The sequence below is a fragment of the Prionailurus viverrinus genome, chromosome E1 (assembly GCF_022837055.1).
Source record: "Prionailurus viverrinus isolate Anna chromosome E1, UM_Priviv_1.0, whole genome shotgun sequence".
Taxonomy (NCBI): domain Eukaryota; kingdom Metazoa; phylum Chordata; class Mammalia; order Carnivora; family Felidae; genus Prionailurus; species Prionailurus viverrinus.
In genome coordinates, this window is record NC_062574.1 from 36,417,784 (window position 1) to 36,435,577 (window position 17,794).

Below are 17,794 nucleotides of genomic sequence, written 5' to 3' on the forward strand. Positions count from 1 at the left end.
AGCCTCAACTGGAAATAGTAGGTACTTAGGGGAGCCAGGTTCAGCCAGCACCATAATTTCCCAGTTAGTCTCTGTTGTGGAAATTGGGAGATGGTCCTGTTGTCTTTATTCCTGAAAACCACCTGAGTCTCTCCCTGCCACACAGTGACCATAGGTCCCATCGGGGAGAACTGACTGAGTACAGGTAGGGCCCAGCTCTGCTCTGGACACTGACACAATCAAAAGGAAACATATTCTCTAATTGAGGAAGACAGGACAAATGATGGGGGGGGGGGGCGTTATTATTGCCAGTTTGTAGATAAGAAAACTGAGCACAGAGGTTCAACGGCTTGCCCAATTGTGGGAGGGAATCAAGTTATGATAGAAATTACTCTTTGAGCCAGCCTCTTAAAACATATCCTCTCTGCAGTTTATTCTGATTGCATTCAATCAAGCATCTATTGAGAACTTTCTATATACTTAATTTTGCTCTGTTCTCCTTTGGCTCATCTTCCACATTCTGACTTTTTTTTCTGGACCTTCCAAAATGGCTGTTTGACTCCACGAATGTCTAGCAGGAGGCTGAAAGTTTGTTCTCATTTGATGGTCACCTCAGGCCTTGGTACTCAAGGGTCCCAAGAAACTTGAGATGTTTCTGTTCGTACAGTGTAGAAATCTGGAATCTCAGTGGCACATGAGAATGTGTTGTATTTCTTGAAATGGGACTCCTAAAGACGGCCAGATCTTATGGGATTTATCACTTTTTGTTAGAAAATAATTTGGGCAACCCAGTGAAGGTCTTATTTTTTCCTGCTAACATGACAGTGGGTAGCGCTTGGAAGGATGAGATGAGAACAAATTAAAATTATTTTGAGTGAAAGCTATCCTCTCTGTTTCAGCTACCACCTGCTACATTTCTCGTCTCTGCCTGCATCCCCGAGCATAGTCACAACAAAAGAAAAAAAAAATTGGGGAAGGGCAAAAGAGAGCATTCAGGAGAGAAGCAGGAAATAGATACTGGCTACAAGTGGTACTGAGGTGTTTGGGGATCACCAAAAAGTAATGGGTTGAATTCAACCCCTTCGAAACAGCAGCACAATGGCATTCCACTTTCTCTCTCCTCTTATTTCCTACCCACTCCCATCTCAGGAGCGAATATGGGGTTACAATGAGCATTGAGCGATTCATGGATGGTGTAGCCCGGAGAAAGGTGTCTTGTCAGGCGAAATGTAATCGTTGAGGGCAGGGAAGAATTGAGGAATTCACTGTAAGACACATTTCTGTTCTCTCTGCAGGCCAACAACCCACTGTATAAAGAGGCCACATCCACCTTCACCAACATCACCTACCGGGGCACTTAATGACAAGCAGTCATCCTCAGTTCACTGTCAGGCTGTCCCAGAATTGTGGACACATCTGCTGTCATGTTTACAGGGAATGAAATCTGTGGGGCAGGATCGGGGGCTGGGAGTGGGGTGGGTTACAAGAATGTCAGTATGTGGAGGTGTGGGTCTCTGTGCGTGTGTACGCGTGAGTGTGCTGCATGTGGGGGAGTGTGTAATTTAAAACTTGAGGTGTGTCCAGACACGTGGAGCTCCTCAGCCTTTGTCCGCAGAATGCCTCCTTCAGGGATCCTTCCTGCTTAACCTTAGGGTGACCCACGTAGCTGGGCAGGTACTGTTCATTACCTCAGTGAGAAGCCAGCTTTCCTTTTCTGGCCATTTCTCCCGAAGAGAAGGGCAGGGCTGAGCCTCTCATTCCAGAGGAAGGGGCCTTGACTCTGCCTTGAGTTTACGGTTCTTGGGTCCGACGCTCAGCAGCTCTGATAGCAAATGCTGGGCTCTGCAGCCTTGTTGTGTCATCTGGACTTTGATCTCCTTTGCCTTCCCTCAGGCTGAAGGAGAAATCAGAAGCAAGCGGAGCCATCGGAGTTGCCTATGTCTTTCGCTATCCCCTCAATCCAGTATGGTTCTCTCACAAGGGGAGCCCTTGCCAGCAATTCTGTTGGGAGTGAGGATGGGAAGGCCACTCAGGGGTCATGCATGGCCTGGATGAATGTGCCAGAGTCCCCCAGTTCATAATCATCACCCTTCAGATTTGTCTCCTTGGCACCCCACCCTAGAAGTTCGATTGGAGGACGCGTGTTACCCTTAGACCAGCATCACCTCTTTACCTTCTACGTCCACACTCTCACTGCTGTAGACATTTGCTACATACTGGGAATTTCTTTCATGACCGGACGCTTTTCCTCCCAGGGAGAGTGCTGTGATGAGAGCCAGAGATCTGGCCCCACCCTTCAGGCCCTCTGCCCCTTGTCCAAGGCACCCCCCCCGCCCCTACACCCAATCTGGTGCTTCTGTGTGCTACATCCATCCATGGGGCTGATTGCACTTATCTACCTCTTGGCTGTCTTGTGCAGGAATCATTCCCATGGGTCTCTGAGTCTGCTGGGCATATGTGCCACATTTAGAATGATGGGCCAGTTGGATCAGCGTGTGTGGCCTATTCTCCTATGGGCTGGACAACCTCATTCTAACTCAGTCTTTAATCTGAGAGGCCACAAGTGCAGTTTTATTTTATTTTTCTCATTGGGTCACCTGAAACCATGATGAGGCTTGCTTAATCTAAAGGAATACGTACAGAAACACATTTGCATTATATTTTGTAGTTTTATTTGAGGAGGAGGAGGAGCATATTAAAAAAAAAAAAAACAACAACCCCACACAGACTTGGGATGGATACAGACCCTCCCACTTGGCATCATTCATAGGGAGTTGCTGCCCATTTGCTGGATCTGTAGGGGCTCTCTCATCCTGGGAGCCTGTGGGGATGGCCCCACGGGCATGCTGGGCCATTTCTGAGCAGAAGGGGTACAAGTGGTTCTTTTCTCCTAGCAGTTGCTTCCTTGGTGTTCACATTGGTCTAAACATTAACAACCACCCTCACCCCCCATTCATCAAGAAAAAGGAAAGAGCTATAGACAGTGGTGTCACGATCAGAAAATGTAAGCCCTGGCCACATTGTTGCAGCTGAGGAAGCTTTACCCTTAATTAAGGCAAGCCTCTCTTCCTTCCCTTCGGGGCTCCGTTTTCTAGTTTGAAAAATGATAGTTTGGACCAGCCAGTCTGGAAGGTGTCTTTCCATATCGATAATCTGAGATGCTGGGACTTACTGTGGCATCAGACATACAGTCAAGATTCCGTGAGATGTTGATACTACTTTTTTTGTTGTTAAGTTGGGAGATCTGAGAGACCGGCTTTTGCAAGAGCGGATGTCATTCCACATCACCTTTCTCAATGAAAAAGCCTCATTCTGGCCTCTCTTAGAGCCCCTTCTCCGATGTTTGTTAGCAGTCACATTTCCTATGTAGCACTCAAGCTCCACTTAGTTTATTATTCCTTAGCTCACTTTGCACACGTTTGCATCCACATATAAGGGAGAGGAATCCATTAAGAAGTAGCTGAAATGTGTATTCTGTATTCGTGTGTTAACACTGAGAATAAGCCTTGGAATTAGGAGTAGGGCAAATGACTGAGCCTTGTCTCACCCATGGATTACTCTTTACTGAAAGGGATAGTAATACAGTAGAGGGGTAAATGGGGGAGGGGAGGGTCGATAATGAATCCAAGAAGTTTAGAACCTAACTATACCCTCTGGCTACTGAGACAAGAGTCCATTAAAGCAGTAGTTGGACCTTTTCTTTAGATAAGATGGTTTATATGAAGACACTATATCAAAGGAGGAAGAACATATATTTAAAGGATGAAAAAATCAGTAGGACTCTTCTCTGAGCTTCTGGAAGGAGACTCCTAGGCTTTAAAACGGCGCCGGGTGGTCCAGTTAGGTGTTTGACTTTGGCTGAGGTCATGAACTCGCATTTCGTGAGTTCCAGCCCCACATCAGTCTCTGTGCTGACAGCTCAGAGCCTGGAGCCTGCTTCGGATTCTGTGTCTCCCTCTCTCTCTGTTCCTCCTCTGTTCACGCTCTCTCAAAAATAAATGAAGATTAAAAAAAAAAAAAGACCAATACTCTTTGTATGCGGGGAGAACCTGTAGCTGTGTTTGCGAGACAGCAAATGGCAGTCAGTTTGGGCATCACGAAGGGTGAACATCTAAATAGTATTTTGGTATCAGCACAGCCCAAAGAAGTTATTTATTTGTGCTCAGCTCATCTGGAGAGAATTTATGTTCAGTCTCAGGGTGTGTGGATAGTAATGGGAAGCTTGGGATGCTCCTGACAAGTTGTCACATAACGAATCCCATCTTTCTCTCTCAGATATTCCTAGACCATCCATGATTTCAAGATCCTTCTCTTTGTTAGGTATTCCTGGTTGAAATGACTTAAGTGCCTTCCTGACTTCCTAACCACCCCCTCTGTTTGAATTGTGCAACAGTAAATTAAATGTGCTTTCCAAAAAGAATTGACCTAAGGCTGCCCAGTTCTTCCTGTGTTGTTATTTCTGTTTTCTTTGGGTGAAAAGAGTAAATGTCATCGCCTCAAAAATGATTATTTTAAATTTTTTTTTTTTTTTTCAAAGTTTATTTATTTTTGGGACAGAGAGAGACAGAGCATGAACGGGGGAGGGGCAGAGAGAGAGGGAGACACAGAATCGGAAACAGGCTCCAGGCTCTGAGCCATCAGCCCAGAGCCTGACGCGGGGCTCGAACTCCCGGACCGCGAGATCGTGACCTGGCTGAAGTCGGACGCTTAACCGACTGCGCCACCCAGGCGCCCCAAAAATGATTATTTTAGAACAAGCCTGTTTCCAAATGTAACCAAATGATGACCACCACGGGGACTGAAGTTTACTCCAGAACCCAGAGCGTTTCTTTAGACTTTCATAATGTTTTCAAACTGAGTAGGTTATTGCTGTTCTAAGAGTTGGAGTTTTTTGTCTTTTAATTGGGGATTTTTTAGGAACTTGTGCAATCTCAATAGAACAGACTGTCAGTTTAGCCTAGGTGTTGTTTGCAGGAGGCATAAATCAGTACAATAAAGGCTTGATGGCAGATTATTGACAGGATCATTTAAATGCCCAGCTTTAGGGGGAAAAATGCCCAACTTCTATTTAAGGAATTGGGTCTCAAAATGTGGTTTGAGGACCAGCAGCCTCCATATCACCTGGGAAGTTGTTAGGAATAAAAATGCACAGGCCACGCCCCAGGGCTACTAACTCAGAAAATCTGAGATGGGGCCGGGCCCAGTGTTGTGTTTCAGCAAGCCCTCCCTGTGATTCTGCTGCTGAATCAAGTTTGAGAACCATTGACTTAAGAAGTCACTTACCTGTCCTTCTGGCTTACTAAGTTTGCAGTTTAGTCATCTCAGTTCCTAAAAGATTATGAATATAGCTTGGCGGGTATATTAAGAGAACCAAATATCTACCCACACAAAATGAAAATCCACTTTTGATCCATTTTCCAAATTAAGTGATCAGAGGCTTCTGGTTCCCTCACAGCCACAAATTCCCATGAAAAACTAAAAGAAGTACTAGATCAAAATCACAGGGAAAGAAACCCAACTAACAGGATACTTGGCAGGCACCTAAGAAAACCTTTTATTCACAGGAGATGGGATGAATATCGAAATTATTAGCATTATCACTTTATAGGGTAAGACTCTAGAATTTGCAACTTCACTTTCTGCTATTTAAAATGTATTGAGCATCGACAGTGTGGGGTTGAAGTACTTTATAGCACACTCATCATCTTTGCCTTTGGGTCTTACATTCCTTAAATAACGTGCATTTTTAAAAAACATTACAGTGCATGACGTCGTAAAAGGATTATGTGAACACACACTGAGACCTTTTATGGTGAAATTTTGTAGGTACACTGTGTTTTATTTACTTCATGGTAACTGATGAATAAATATCTGGGTAAAATGGAGGACTTTATGTGAAAATGAAATGAAAAGCTATATATCAAATCATATTTGTAATCAATTTGTAACTCTTGGCCTGTATAGTCTGAACTCTATAGTAACAGCCATGTAATGACCACTGGGATCAATTACAAGCAAGTTGTCTTGGAATTACAGTGCATTCATTTTTCACACTGATGTAAGGAAACTAACATATGCTGTGCAAGAAAACCATTTAATGCTTGTTGAAAAATAATTTCTATTTGGTTTTGTAACATATTTCTTGAAATATCTATTTCTGATATTTTGTAGTTTGACTAAAGCACACAGGCAGTTTTAAATGCTTGTGATTGGGGTTATCTATATTGTTAAATTTTAAGGGGTGCCTGGATGGCCCAGTCGGTTAAGTGTCCGACTCTTGGTTTTGGCTTAGGTCATGATCGCACGGTTTGTGAGTTTGAGCCCCACATTGGGCTCTGTGCTGATGGTGCAGAGCCTGCTTGGGATTCTCTCTCTCTTCCTCTCTCTCTGCCCCTCCCCCACTTGCTCTGTCTCTTTCACAAAAATAAACTTAAAACATTTTTTTAAAAATCCACTTAATGAGACTATCCAAGAATAGTTAGCATGTGAAAAGAAAATTATAGGTCAGTTAACATGATTGTGTTCCTTGCGATTGCTGCCATAGTGCTGTCTCTCTAAACTTTTGCACAGAGAAGACATTTTCCGTCAGCTGTGTATTTTCTGACAATACACGGGAGAATGCTCACAGAATAGAAGCATTTAGAAAGCAACATTTAGGAGATTTAACAGCCTTCAGGCAAAATCTCCACAGTAAATTGTTCTTTATCAGTGTCCCTGAAAACAGCTTTGTAAGAAAAAAAAAATTTCGCAATTCATTGTGGTTTTTTTTTTTTATTAGTTGGGTTTTCCTGTGACTCATACAATTGGCATGATTTCTTTGGAGAGATCAGAGTGCTGGGTGTGTAAATATCATTCGGTGGCCAATGAAGAGATTAGTTAGGAAAAATGTTAATGGATCTATGCTCAATTTTGCTTCTCCTGACCCTTATAATCCCCCATTGTGCCAGAGGTTGCTAATTGTGCCCCCATATGTGTTTTCCTCTTCTCACATAAAGTCAGAACTCCTCATTTCCAGTTGGACACATGGCTGCCTGGAATAGATACTATGTCTCCAAGCTTCTCGTGCAGCTAGGCTGCCCTGTCCATCTTGTAGACAGATGCAAATGGAAGAGGTGCATACCACTTCCATCACGAGCCACTTAAGAAGGGAGCATGCCTCTCCTCTCCCCTTCCTTCTTCAGGTAGGCCCACTGTAGAGATAATAGCTAGAACTTAAGCAGACCTCACGGATCAGGATGGGACCTGAGGGATTGTGGTAGTTATCTATTGCTGCATAATAAATTATCCCACGATTTAGCAGCTTAAAACCACAAACGCGATCTTGCAGTTTTTGTGGCATGTCAGATGGCTTCTCCCTAAGTGCGGAAGCCAAGAGAGAGCCAGGAGGAAGCTGCAATATCTCTTGTGACGTAGTTTTGTACGTGTCACGTCAGCATTTCCACCATACTCTATTCGTTAAGTAGCCCGCTACAACTAGTCCATATTCAAGAAGCGTGGATCAGATGCCACTTTTGTAAAAAAATTGTTTTCAATGTTTACGCTTTGAGAGAGAGAGAGACAGAGACAGAGTATGAGTGGGGAAGGGGCAGAAAGAGAGAGAGGGAGACACAGAATCTGAAGCAGGCTCCAGGCTCTGAGCTGTCAGCACAGAGCCCGACGCAGGGCTAGAACTCATGAACCTAGATGCCACTTCTTGAAGGTATGAGCGCTGTGGTAGATAAAATTGTTGCCCCTGCCCATCCCCCTCTCCCAAAGGCACCCATGTTCTAATCCCCAGAACCATCGAATATGTTACCTGGCATGGAATAAAGAATTTTGCTGATGTAATTAAGGGCAGAAACAGGGAAATTTCATGGATTATGTGGATAGCCTTAACACAATCATAAGGGGGTCAGAGTGAGAATAGGAAATGTAATGATGGAAACAGGTCAGTGTGAGGTTGCCACGAGTCAAGGGATGCAGAAGCCTCTAGAAGCAGGAAAAGGTAAGGAATAGATTTTCGTTTAGAGCCTCCAGAAATGCAGCCTTTGTAAGGCCAATTTTGGACTTCTGACCTCCAGAAATGTAATAAGTTGTTGTTGAAGTTTGTGGTAAGTTGTTATAGTAACAAGAAACTAATACACCAAAGAACTTGTGGACATAGTTCAAAACTGCCACAGTCCACCCTCTGGTCACTACTTATTCATAGTTCCCTCACTTGCAACAAGTGCTCCCCCTTCCCAAGGACCCCCCAAGGTCTTATCTCATTATAGCATTCACTCAAAGTCCAGAGTCTTGTCCTCTAAATAGGTCCTGGGGCAGAGGAGTCTTCTTGGATATAGTTCCTTACATTTGGCCACTTGAGTGTAGTGCCTCTTAATCTGAAGTCCTGTGAACTAAAGGAAAAAGCTATATGCTCTCTTCCTGCAACAACCAATTAAAATGGCAGGACAGATAGGGAGACATTCCAGTTTCAAGGGGCATAAAACAGGTTTGCAGAAGCCCCCAGTCCATAGCAGTTCTGAAAGTCACTTGGTATAGGCTGGCAGTTCCATATGAAAGGCCTGGGAATAATTCTCCATGGATTTTCATTCTATCTTCTAGGCTTTTGGTTTTACCCTTGAAGCCATCTTTATCCATTAAAGGTAGCATATATTTACATGGAAATAGTTTTCTCAGCCTGCTTCCTGCTTATAGAGCCTGAGGGTCCAAAGACCTCTTTCCTTTCACGCTCTGACTCCTTCAGCCCAAGCTGGCAGTGTTTCTGACAATTACAATACTCTTTAAAAAAAATTATGAGTCTCCTGCAAATATTGATTGGGTTTCAGTCCCATAAAATAAAAGCCCTACCCATAAATATCTTTGAGCTAAATCTTTTGCTACCTCGGGCTTCTGCAGAAGGACAAAAGCCTTAAGCTTCTTAGAAGCCATATTATTTGAATGAGAGGATCCAAGAAGCATAACCTTAAAATCTTTTGAGAGTCTTTTGCCTGTGATATCTCCCTTAAGCCACCACTGGAATAAATGCCAGTGGAGCTGTAAAATAGAAGACTGTGTCCTTGCAACTATGGTTAGCAATATTCACCCTTGGGTGACCATCTCTGAACCTCTCGAATGTGAGAAATAAAATTCTATCTTGCTTAGGCCACTGTTATTTAGGGATTTTCTGTTAGCTGAAAGAATCTAATCCTAACTACTATACTCTTGGTGCTATTTGGTGAGCGTCTCTGAAACTAATACAGTAACTAACTCATCAATAGACTCAGTACTAACAAACTACAAGTGCTCAAGATTGTGAAGCGTCCACAATCTGGTGATCAGACAGACTGAAACCATTATAATCCTTACACGTTAGAAGTTGATGCCTTATGAATAGATGGAAAATGGGCTCAGCTCATTAACAGAGGTGGACTGTAAACAGTGTGTGTGGGTAGGTGGGGAAGTAGGGAATGGAGGGTGGGGTGTTTACAAAAATAAAAGACATGGTCTCAGCACTCATTACTTACAGACTGTTGAGGGAGATAAAACACGTACATGTTAAAAGTACTAAAGAATGCCTACACAACAGGATTTGAGATATAAATGGGCACAAGTATCTCTGAAGTAATTAACTGTTTTAACATTTTTTGAGCACTGCATAAACATTTTTGAATTATCACAATTCTGAACGAATGAGAAAACTGAGGCTTAGAGAGCTTAGTTTGCCCCACTGCATACAGTAAATAATTAGGATAATTGACTCAGTAATTGAATTTGCATAGATCCAGCTCTAAAGTCCACGCGGCTCACCACAATGTTAACAACGGAGAGCTCAGGTTGGCTCAATCAAGGTGAATTTTACCTTTTTGGAAATTTACCTTTATACCTCAAATCATGAGCTTTAGGGGGAAAATATTTGCAAAACGCTCTCCGCTTGACAGAACATTTACGACTCTAGTGTAGCAAAAACCTTAAAAATGATTAATTTCACTGTCTTGGATTCGTACAACGTTTTAGCGACATATTTGGGGCAAGCCGTGAAAAGTCGCTTTGTGTCTTTTACCAGTAACATTTCATCTGCAGCATGCACACACACAAGACATTGATCTTCGAAGAAACACAAAGCATCTCTTCCCAAAGTAAGCGTTAGTCCTCTGAAGGGCAGCCTGGAACCGATTTCAGCAAAGTGTCGGGACAAAGAGCTCTGCGCTGTTTTCCGGTACAGAGCGGTAGAAACCAAGAAGGATGGAATGTTTTCGAAGGCAGGGCGGGAAGTCTTCAAAGGATGGATACAGGATAATCCTGAAAAGATGTCAGACTGGGGCGGGGCACTGCACCAGGGAACGAAGAGAGCTGCAGGAAGGGTAGGGAGTGCGGGACGGACGGCGAAATCCAGGTGCCTGGAGGACAGCGCGCGGGGAGGAGCTCGCGTCTGGGCCGCCGACGGGGCCAGGTGAGGTCACAGGCTCTTGTGAGGTGGGGTGGAGCCGCGGGGCCGCAGCGCTGTCCAGTCGGCGCGGAGGCGGCGGCGAGCTCAGCCGCTCCCCGCTGCCCCGGAGCCCCTGCGCGGTGGCGGAGGCGGTGGCGGTGGCGGTGCCCTGGGTCCGGCACTCTTCCAGCGCGGGCCGCTCGCTGGGCGGAGCGTCGGCCTCGGTCAGGTGACCTGGGGGCGGGGCTTCGTCGCGTGGGAGCCCGGGAAGGCGGCGCAGCGAGAGCGCCGGGCCACGCGGGGGGGGGGGGGGGGGGGGCTGAGCGGCCTGCAGCTAGGACCTTCGGATCCCGTGGGGCTAGGGCCTCGGCCCGTGAGGCGGGAGGAGGGGGACACCCTTGGGAGCCCGAGGGGGTTCACGGTGGGACCCCCCCCCCCGGGGGACACAGGTGGAGAGGCAAGACTGCCGAGGAGCGTGCCACCCGATGCGAGGGACAAAGTAGAACAATTACGGAGATGGACGAAGGTTCCAGAAGGGGCGGCGATGTGACTGGGCGGGCCGGGCACTAAAGGGGCAGACGCGGCTGGATCCGATGGTGCCTCAGAAATGGTGGTTCTAGAAGGGTGGAGGTCATGGTGGCTGGGAAGCTTCCCTGCCTCTTGAGCAAACCCTCAAACCTCTAGTAGAGCACTTGTTTTCATCTGGTGAGTAGTTTAACGTGTTCACAGGTCTACTCACTTTCTTCGCCAGAAGGCTAAACGAGCAGGGCCTGTTGGAATGTTCCACAGCACAGGTTCTTCCATGAAGTGGAAGTTCAGTCAGTATTGTTAAAGGCGGCAGTTGGGGGGGGTGCTGGTCATGTGTGAACGTTAAGGGCAACAGGTGCAGTGAAGAGGTGTCTGCAGTTGCTGTCAATGGACGTTTGCGGTCATCGCTGCAAGGGAAGTGAGGGAGGAAGAGAGGGGGCGGCTTGGAAGGGAACCCAAATGGAAAGAGTAGAAAGTACTTTGCAGAAGGCTGTCGCCCTTGGGTGATGGGAGGGAAGCAGATGTGGAGGTGGTGGTAAGTCAGCAAGTGAGAAAGTGCAGTTGTGAAAGCGCAATGCAAACATCAGCGCACTAAAAACAAAATAAAGTTAGATTCTCCATATTTCTGCCTAGCTGTGCCTCTGGGTTTACTAAGCAGCAGTGTAAATTTAGTGAAAGTATCCCTGGAGTTGGGAGTCAGGGACCTGAATTTTGCTACTATTTTGTGTACGTTGTGTGAGCAAATCACAATCTTTCTGTGTATCAGCTTCCTTATATATAATTAAGGTATTAGACCAGAAAGATTTCTTTTTTTTAAATGTTTGTTTATTTTTGAGAGAGAGTACAAGTGGGCAGGGCAGAGAGAGAGGAAGACACAGAATCTGCAGCAGCCCCCAGACTCTGAATTGTCAGCACAGAGCCCGATGTGGGGCTCGACCCCCCCCCCCCCCCCCCCCCAGTAAGATCATGAACTGAGCTGAAGTCAGAAGCTTAACCCACTGAACCACTCCGGCACCCCTGACCAGAAAGATTTCTGAAATCATCCTAGCTCTGTTGTGGATTCTATGATTTCATGTAACAATAAGCACTCCTCCCCAACTTCATTTACGGCTTTTAAAGTTTGTTTATTTAAATTTCAATATAGTTAACATAAAGTGTTAGTTTTAGGTGTACAATATTCAGCAATTGTATACATTACTTAGTGCTCATCATGATAAGTGTACTCTTAATCCCTTCAGCTATTTGACCCATTCTCCACCCACCTCCCCTCTTGTAACCATTAGTTTATTTTCTATAGTTAAGAGTGTTTCTTGGTTTGTCCCTTTTTTTCCCTTTGTTTCTTAACATATGAGTGAAATCTTGTGGTATTTGTCTTTGCTGACACATTTCACTTAGCATTATACTGTCTAGCTCCATCCGTGCTGTTGCAAATGGCAAGATTATTCATTCTTTTTTATGGCTGAGTAATATTCCAGTGTGTGTGTGTGTGTGTGTGTGTGTGTGTGTGTGTGTGTGTGTGTATGTATACCACCTCTTTATCCATCCATCTATCAATGGATAGATGGGCTGCTAACACTTGAGCTGCTTCCAAAATTTGGCTATTGTAGATAATGCTGCAGTAAACATAGGGGTGCATATAGTTTAAAAAAAAATTTAATGTTTATTTTTGAGAGAGAGAGACTGAGCGCAAGCAGGGGAGGGGCAGAGGGAAAGGGAGACACAGAATCTGAAGCAGGCTCCAGGGTCTGAGCTGTCAGTACAGAGACCTATCAATGTGGAGCTTGAACCCACAAACCATGAGACCATGACCTGAGCCAAATTGGTTGCTTAACTGACTGAGCCGCCCAGGTACCCCCATATATCTTTTTGAATTACTGTTTTTGTATTCTTTGGGTAAATATCCAATCGTCTGATACTGGATCATATAGTAATTCTATTTTTAACTTTTTAAGGAACCTCCATACTGTTTTCCATAGTGGCTGCACCAACTTGCATTCCCACCAACAGTGCACAAGGATTCCTTTTTCTCTATATCCTCACTAACATTTGTTTCTTGTGTTTTTTAATTTAACCATTCTGACAGGTGTGATGTGATATCTCATTGTGCTTTTGATCTGTATTTCCCTGATGATGAGTGATGTTGAGCATCTTTTCATGTGTCTGTTGGCCATCTGTATGTCTTCCTCCCCTAATTTTAATGTATGTATTAAATTATAAAATTTTGAAAATTCTATACTCTGCCAAGGAATGGAAAACCCTTTAATAATAATATGATAGCTTGATCTACATGGGGACTGAATCAGTCATGATACTTAAAAAAATACTTGTGATGTATCAGACGGTTTTGAATTTCCTTCTTTTTGGGAGTTTTTGATGAATCAGATAGTGACCACCAAGATGTAAGGGAAAATGAGGAAAGACTGCGTATCTGGGAATGTGGTGGGCAGAACATAGGTATGGCTGCTGGTGGTGGTTTTCTCTGTCGCTCTCCTAGTACTACCGGGACTAGAGGGTGAGTAGATGGCCCCTTCTTGACTCTCATAGGTGCTTCCAGACATTTCTTCGTTCCATTTTCAAAATGCTCAGTTTTGCATCTTGCATTATCAGATTATACCACCCACTACCACTCCTTGTTGCTTTAGTTAAATTTCAGCTCCTGGCTTTCTGCTGCTCTAACTGTACTCCTGTCATGATTCTTGTGACTTTAGCATTCATGTAGATGATCCTTCCAGTACTCTGATCTCTCAGTTCCTGTCTTCCTACGATTATTTAACCTTTCCTCAGTCACTTGTCCCTTTTTCGTATTCTCAGTATGAAAAATTAATTCTCAATTAATTTATTAACTATTGCTAATTTCTTACTGTGCCTTATTTGGAAATTAAACTTTATCGTAGGTATTTGTGTTTAGGTAAAAACAATATATACTGGGTTTGGTACTCTGTAGTTTGAGGCTTCCATTGGGCGTCTGTGAACAGGTCTCCATGCATAAGGTGGGGGAATACTGTGTGTGCCATTCTCCAACCATCACATTCCTGTCTTTCAGGCTCACTCTGACTCTAATAGTCCTTGGACCCCAGCAGGATCTTCAGTCTACCTTTTTTTTTTTTTTTTTTTTTTTTTTTTTTTAGATGTCACTCACTGTCTCTCATACTTACTTCCCACGCACCTACTCCGTTTGTTACATGGTCAATAATTAAAACCATTCCCTTTCATTCCCCCCCCCCCCAGTTTCCTTATCACATTTTCAGTTCATTTTACTTTCTTGGCTAAGTCATAATCTTAGATTAAATCTAGATCTCTGCATTGAACACAGCTAGAGAAAAAAACCACAACCATGCTTCCTGGTTTCACTTTAAATTCACTGTCCTTTCCTCAAGGGACCCTTGAGGCTGCCCAGCAACTTTATCAGGTACCCCTGGGCTATTAATTCTTCCATTCTCCTAGATGACTGTTATATAACAATACCTCTGTCCTCAAACCTCTAGCATCTTCTCTCACATCTTTGTTCTCAGTTGATTATGCTGCTTCCTGTTTCACTAAGAAAACTAAAGCAATCGAGAGCAGCTGGCTGGCTCAGTCAGTAAAGCATATGAGTCTTGATCTCAGGGTTGTGGTTTCAAGCCCCACATTGGGTGTGGAGCCTACTTAAAAGCATATATATATATGAAATAATAAATGCTTATCTATATATCAAATAATAAAAGAGAACTCAGCAATCAGATGATTTCCATCTTAAAAGTTTATATATATAATATAGATATTAAATAATAAAAGAAAACTCACAGCCATCAGATGATTTTCACAAGCCTCTACAACCACATCTACTTACTTGGTCTTCATGTAATTAAGCCCAATTACTCTGTCATGTCTCCTATTATTATAAGTATATTCTCAGCTAAGGACAGACCCTGCCCTTGTGCCCTAAATCTCATCTCCTTTATCCTACTTGAGAATATTGTTTCAGTAATTCTCCCCTCCAGTGTGATCATTTTTTGCTTCTCTACTAGATTATTCTTATCAGCGTATGAACATGCCTTTATTTTCCCCCATCTTCAACCCTTGTAACCCCTTTGCCCCTCAGCTACTACCTCATTTCTTTTCCCCTTTAAAGCATACTCTTTGAAAGAGTCCTCTCTTCTGTTTGTCTCTGTTTTCTCTCCTCTGTTCTCTCTTGAACTCACTCCAAGGACATTATTTCCTTACCATACTACCCAAATGGCTCCTCTTAGGGTCGTTGGTGTCCTCCATGTTGAAAAACCTAATCAGCCATTCAGTACTCCTCTCACTTCACCTGTTGGCAGCATTTGTCACAGCTGATTACTCATTCTTCTTTTTTTTGAAATTTATTTTGAGAGACAGAGAGAGCGAGCAGGGTAGGGGCAGAGAGAGAGGGAAAGAGAGAATCCCAAGCAGGCTCTGCACTGTCAGTGCAGAGCCTGATGAGGGGCTGGACCTCATGAACCTTGAGATCATGACCTGAGCTGAAATCAAGAGTCAGACCCTTAACCAACTGAGCCACCCAGGCAATTACTCATTCTTCTTTTGGAGTACTTTTTTCCACTTGGCTTTTAGGAATCTAGCCCCACCTGGTTATCCTCTTTGTGACAACTAGAGTGATCCTTTCAGAAAGGACTTTACATCATGTCATCTCCCTTCTCAAAACGGTCTCACGGCTTCCCATCTCAGAGCACAAGCCAAAGTTTTTACAATGATTTAAGGGCCCTCTATTTCTGCCCCCCTTCCTTGACCCCTCTGGTCCCCACTTCTTTCACTTTGCTTTTTCTGCTTCAGCTTTATGGGCTTTCCCACTGTTCCTTGAACAATGAAGCTCCTTCTTACTTCTGAGCCTAGGTACTTGGCTTTTCTCTGGCTGAAATGCTGTCCCCCAAGATATTCATTGGCTTCCTACTTTCATGCCTTCAGATCTGTATGCACAAGTCTCCCTCTAAGTAAGGTCTTTCTTGGCTACCCTATCTGTTCCCTGCTTCTCTTCCCTAACACCGTACTTCACTTTTTCCCCCTACTTTACATTTTTTTCCCCTTTAGTACTTATCACAGATAACATACTACATATTTTACTTATTTATCTATTTTATTGTCTCTCCTTGACTAGGATGTAAGCTCCATGAGGAGCCGGATAAATAAACAGGATTTATTTTTTCCTGCTTTTTCACTGCTGTATCCCTGTTGTCTCTGTTTTCAGCCTGGAGGAGAGCTTAGTACATAGTAAGCATGCAGTATATATGTGTTGAATTCATGGATGGAGAGACAAACGGATAGATTGGACAAGAGAAATACAAGTTCATTTCTCTTGGTTTGTCCTTGCAAGTTCATATATGTATCATACGATTGAAAGACTCGAGACATCTTTTGTCAGATTTATGGGGAAGGGACTTCCTGTACTATTTTTTCCTCTTAGCTTGGAGAGGGTTATGTAGTATTTGATTCATCCAGCAGATTAAAACCAGTCAACTTTTTGATAGGTCAAAAAATTATGAAACAATTCCTCCTTTCATGGTTTATTTAAATAAAGCTTACAGTGCTTAATTAGGTACTCTGATAACTTAAGAAGCTGTTGGTGAGTAATCTCCATAAGGAAGACATGCCTTCTCTCCTTTCCTTTCCTTTCCTTTCCTTTCCTTTCTTCCCTTCTCCCTCTCTTCCCCCTCCTTTCTTTCTTTCCTTCCTTTGTTTTATACATATAGCATTGTGCTTGTTATTGTGAGGAATAATTCAAAGAATGATAAGATACCAATCCATTTCTTTCAGTCCATCCATGAAATATAAGTTATAGTTGATATAGGAGATGTATATGTGGCACATAAAAATACAAGGCAAATGATTAATGCCAGTTGAATAGTGAAGATAGTAACAATGGTGGAGACCATACTATACCAAATAGTTGCTAAGTAAAGATTGAGCTCATTAGAGAAGACCTCGAAGAGGTAACATCGAGTAGGTTGCTGGGGAAATCTGCATAGCCACCTAATGTCTTCTGAGATGGCTATTTGTCACATGGTTTCAATGGATTTTTAACATGGTTTGAATTCCAGGAATGTTGGACATACCACATTCAGCAGTAATTAGTATAACATTTCAGAAGTAAGTGATTTTAAAGTACTATCTCTGTTAAGAATATTAATACTTGCAGTTAAACTTCATGGTATGAAAATGACCCTGATAATTGTAACAATGTAATATAACTAGCAATGTAATAAATAGCACATCCACTGTAACTCAGATATAAGTAAAAAAAGCCTGTGAAAATGCGAGGAATTTTGAAAATTGGTTGGTATGTGATGTGGAAGTCTTTGATTTAAAACAGGCTGAGGCATCTTTTGTTTACAATAGTATTTTTTTGAGAGGTGATGTTATAGGGTGCTGAAGACCACGGCTCTTGAGTTAGGCTGTCTGACTTCAATTTCTGACTCCGCTATTTGTTGGCGGTTTCATCTTGGACAACTTGATCTGAGTCTTTATTTTCCTCATCTGTAAAATAAAGATAATGATAATTCCTTAAAAAATATCTGTAAGGAATAAATGAAATAATTTATGTTAAAGTGTTCATCATAATGTCTAGTATATAGTAAGCATTTAATAACATTGGGAATTGCTATGTTAGTAGTTCTGTTTCTCTGGGTTTATTTGAATAAATAAATATAACTGGATTTCTCTGCCTTTTATGTCATTTGTTTTGGATTTCTCTACTTCTTATACCACAAAAGGTAAAATTAAGGGACGGTGTGATCTCCTGTGAATTACAATCTACTAACTGCTTTTTCTAGTTTTTGTACACATACATGGCTTGGGGAATATCTATTTGGTATTATACTGTGTTACATTACAGGGATAACCAGGTAGGTAAATGTAATTAAGTCTCTTAAGCAGGCATATGATTTT

General features: G+C 43.1%; 2 protein-coding genes across 19 annotated transcripts in view; both read left to right on the forward strand.

Moving 5' to 3' along the window:
• ITGB3 (integrin subunit beta 3) overlaps window positions 1-1,427 on the forward strand; it is a 51,866-nt gene extending 50,439 nt beyond the window's left edge. The window contains exon 15 of the mRNA XM_047833744.1: window positions 1,275-1,427. Within this exon, the coding sequence (XP_047689700.1) occupies window positions 1,275-1,340 (66 nt within the window). The 3' untranslated portion in view covers window positions 1,341-1,427. The remainder of the gene's footprint in view (window positions 1-1,274) is intronic.
• A 9,038-nt stretch (window positions 1,428-10,465) lies between these two features.
• The window catches only part of EFCAB3 (EF-hand calcium binding domain 3), a 477,549-nt gene continuing 470,220 nt past the window's right edge, over window positions 10,466-17,794 (forward strand). For 17 of the 18 annotated variants that reach the window (XR_007147003.1, XM_047833629.1, XM_047833634.1 and 14 more), the window contains exon 1: window positions 10,466-10,595. The gene's annotated coding sequence lies outside the window, so the exon portion shown is untranslated. Of the gene's footprint in view, window positions 10,596-10,768; window positions 11,072-17,794 lie in introns of those variants that run through there. The other variant, XM_047833630.1, reaches the window with a different exon arrangement.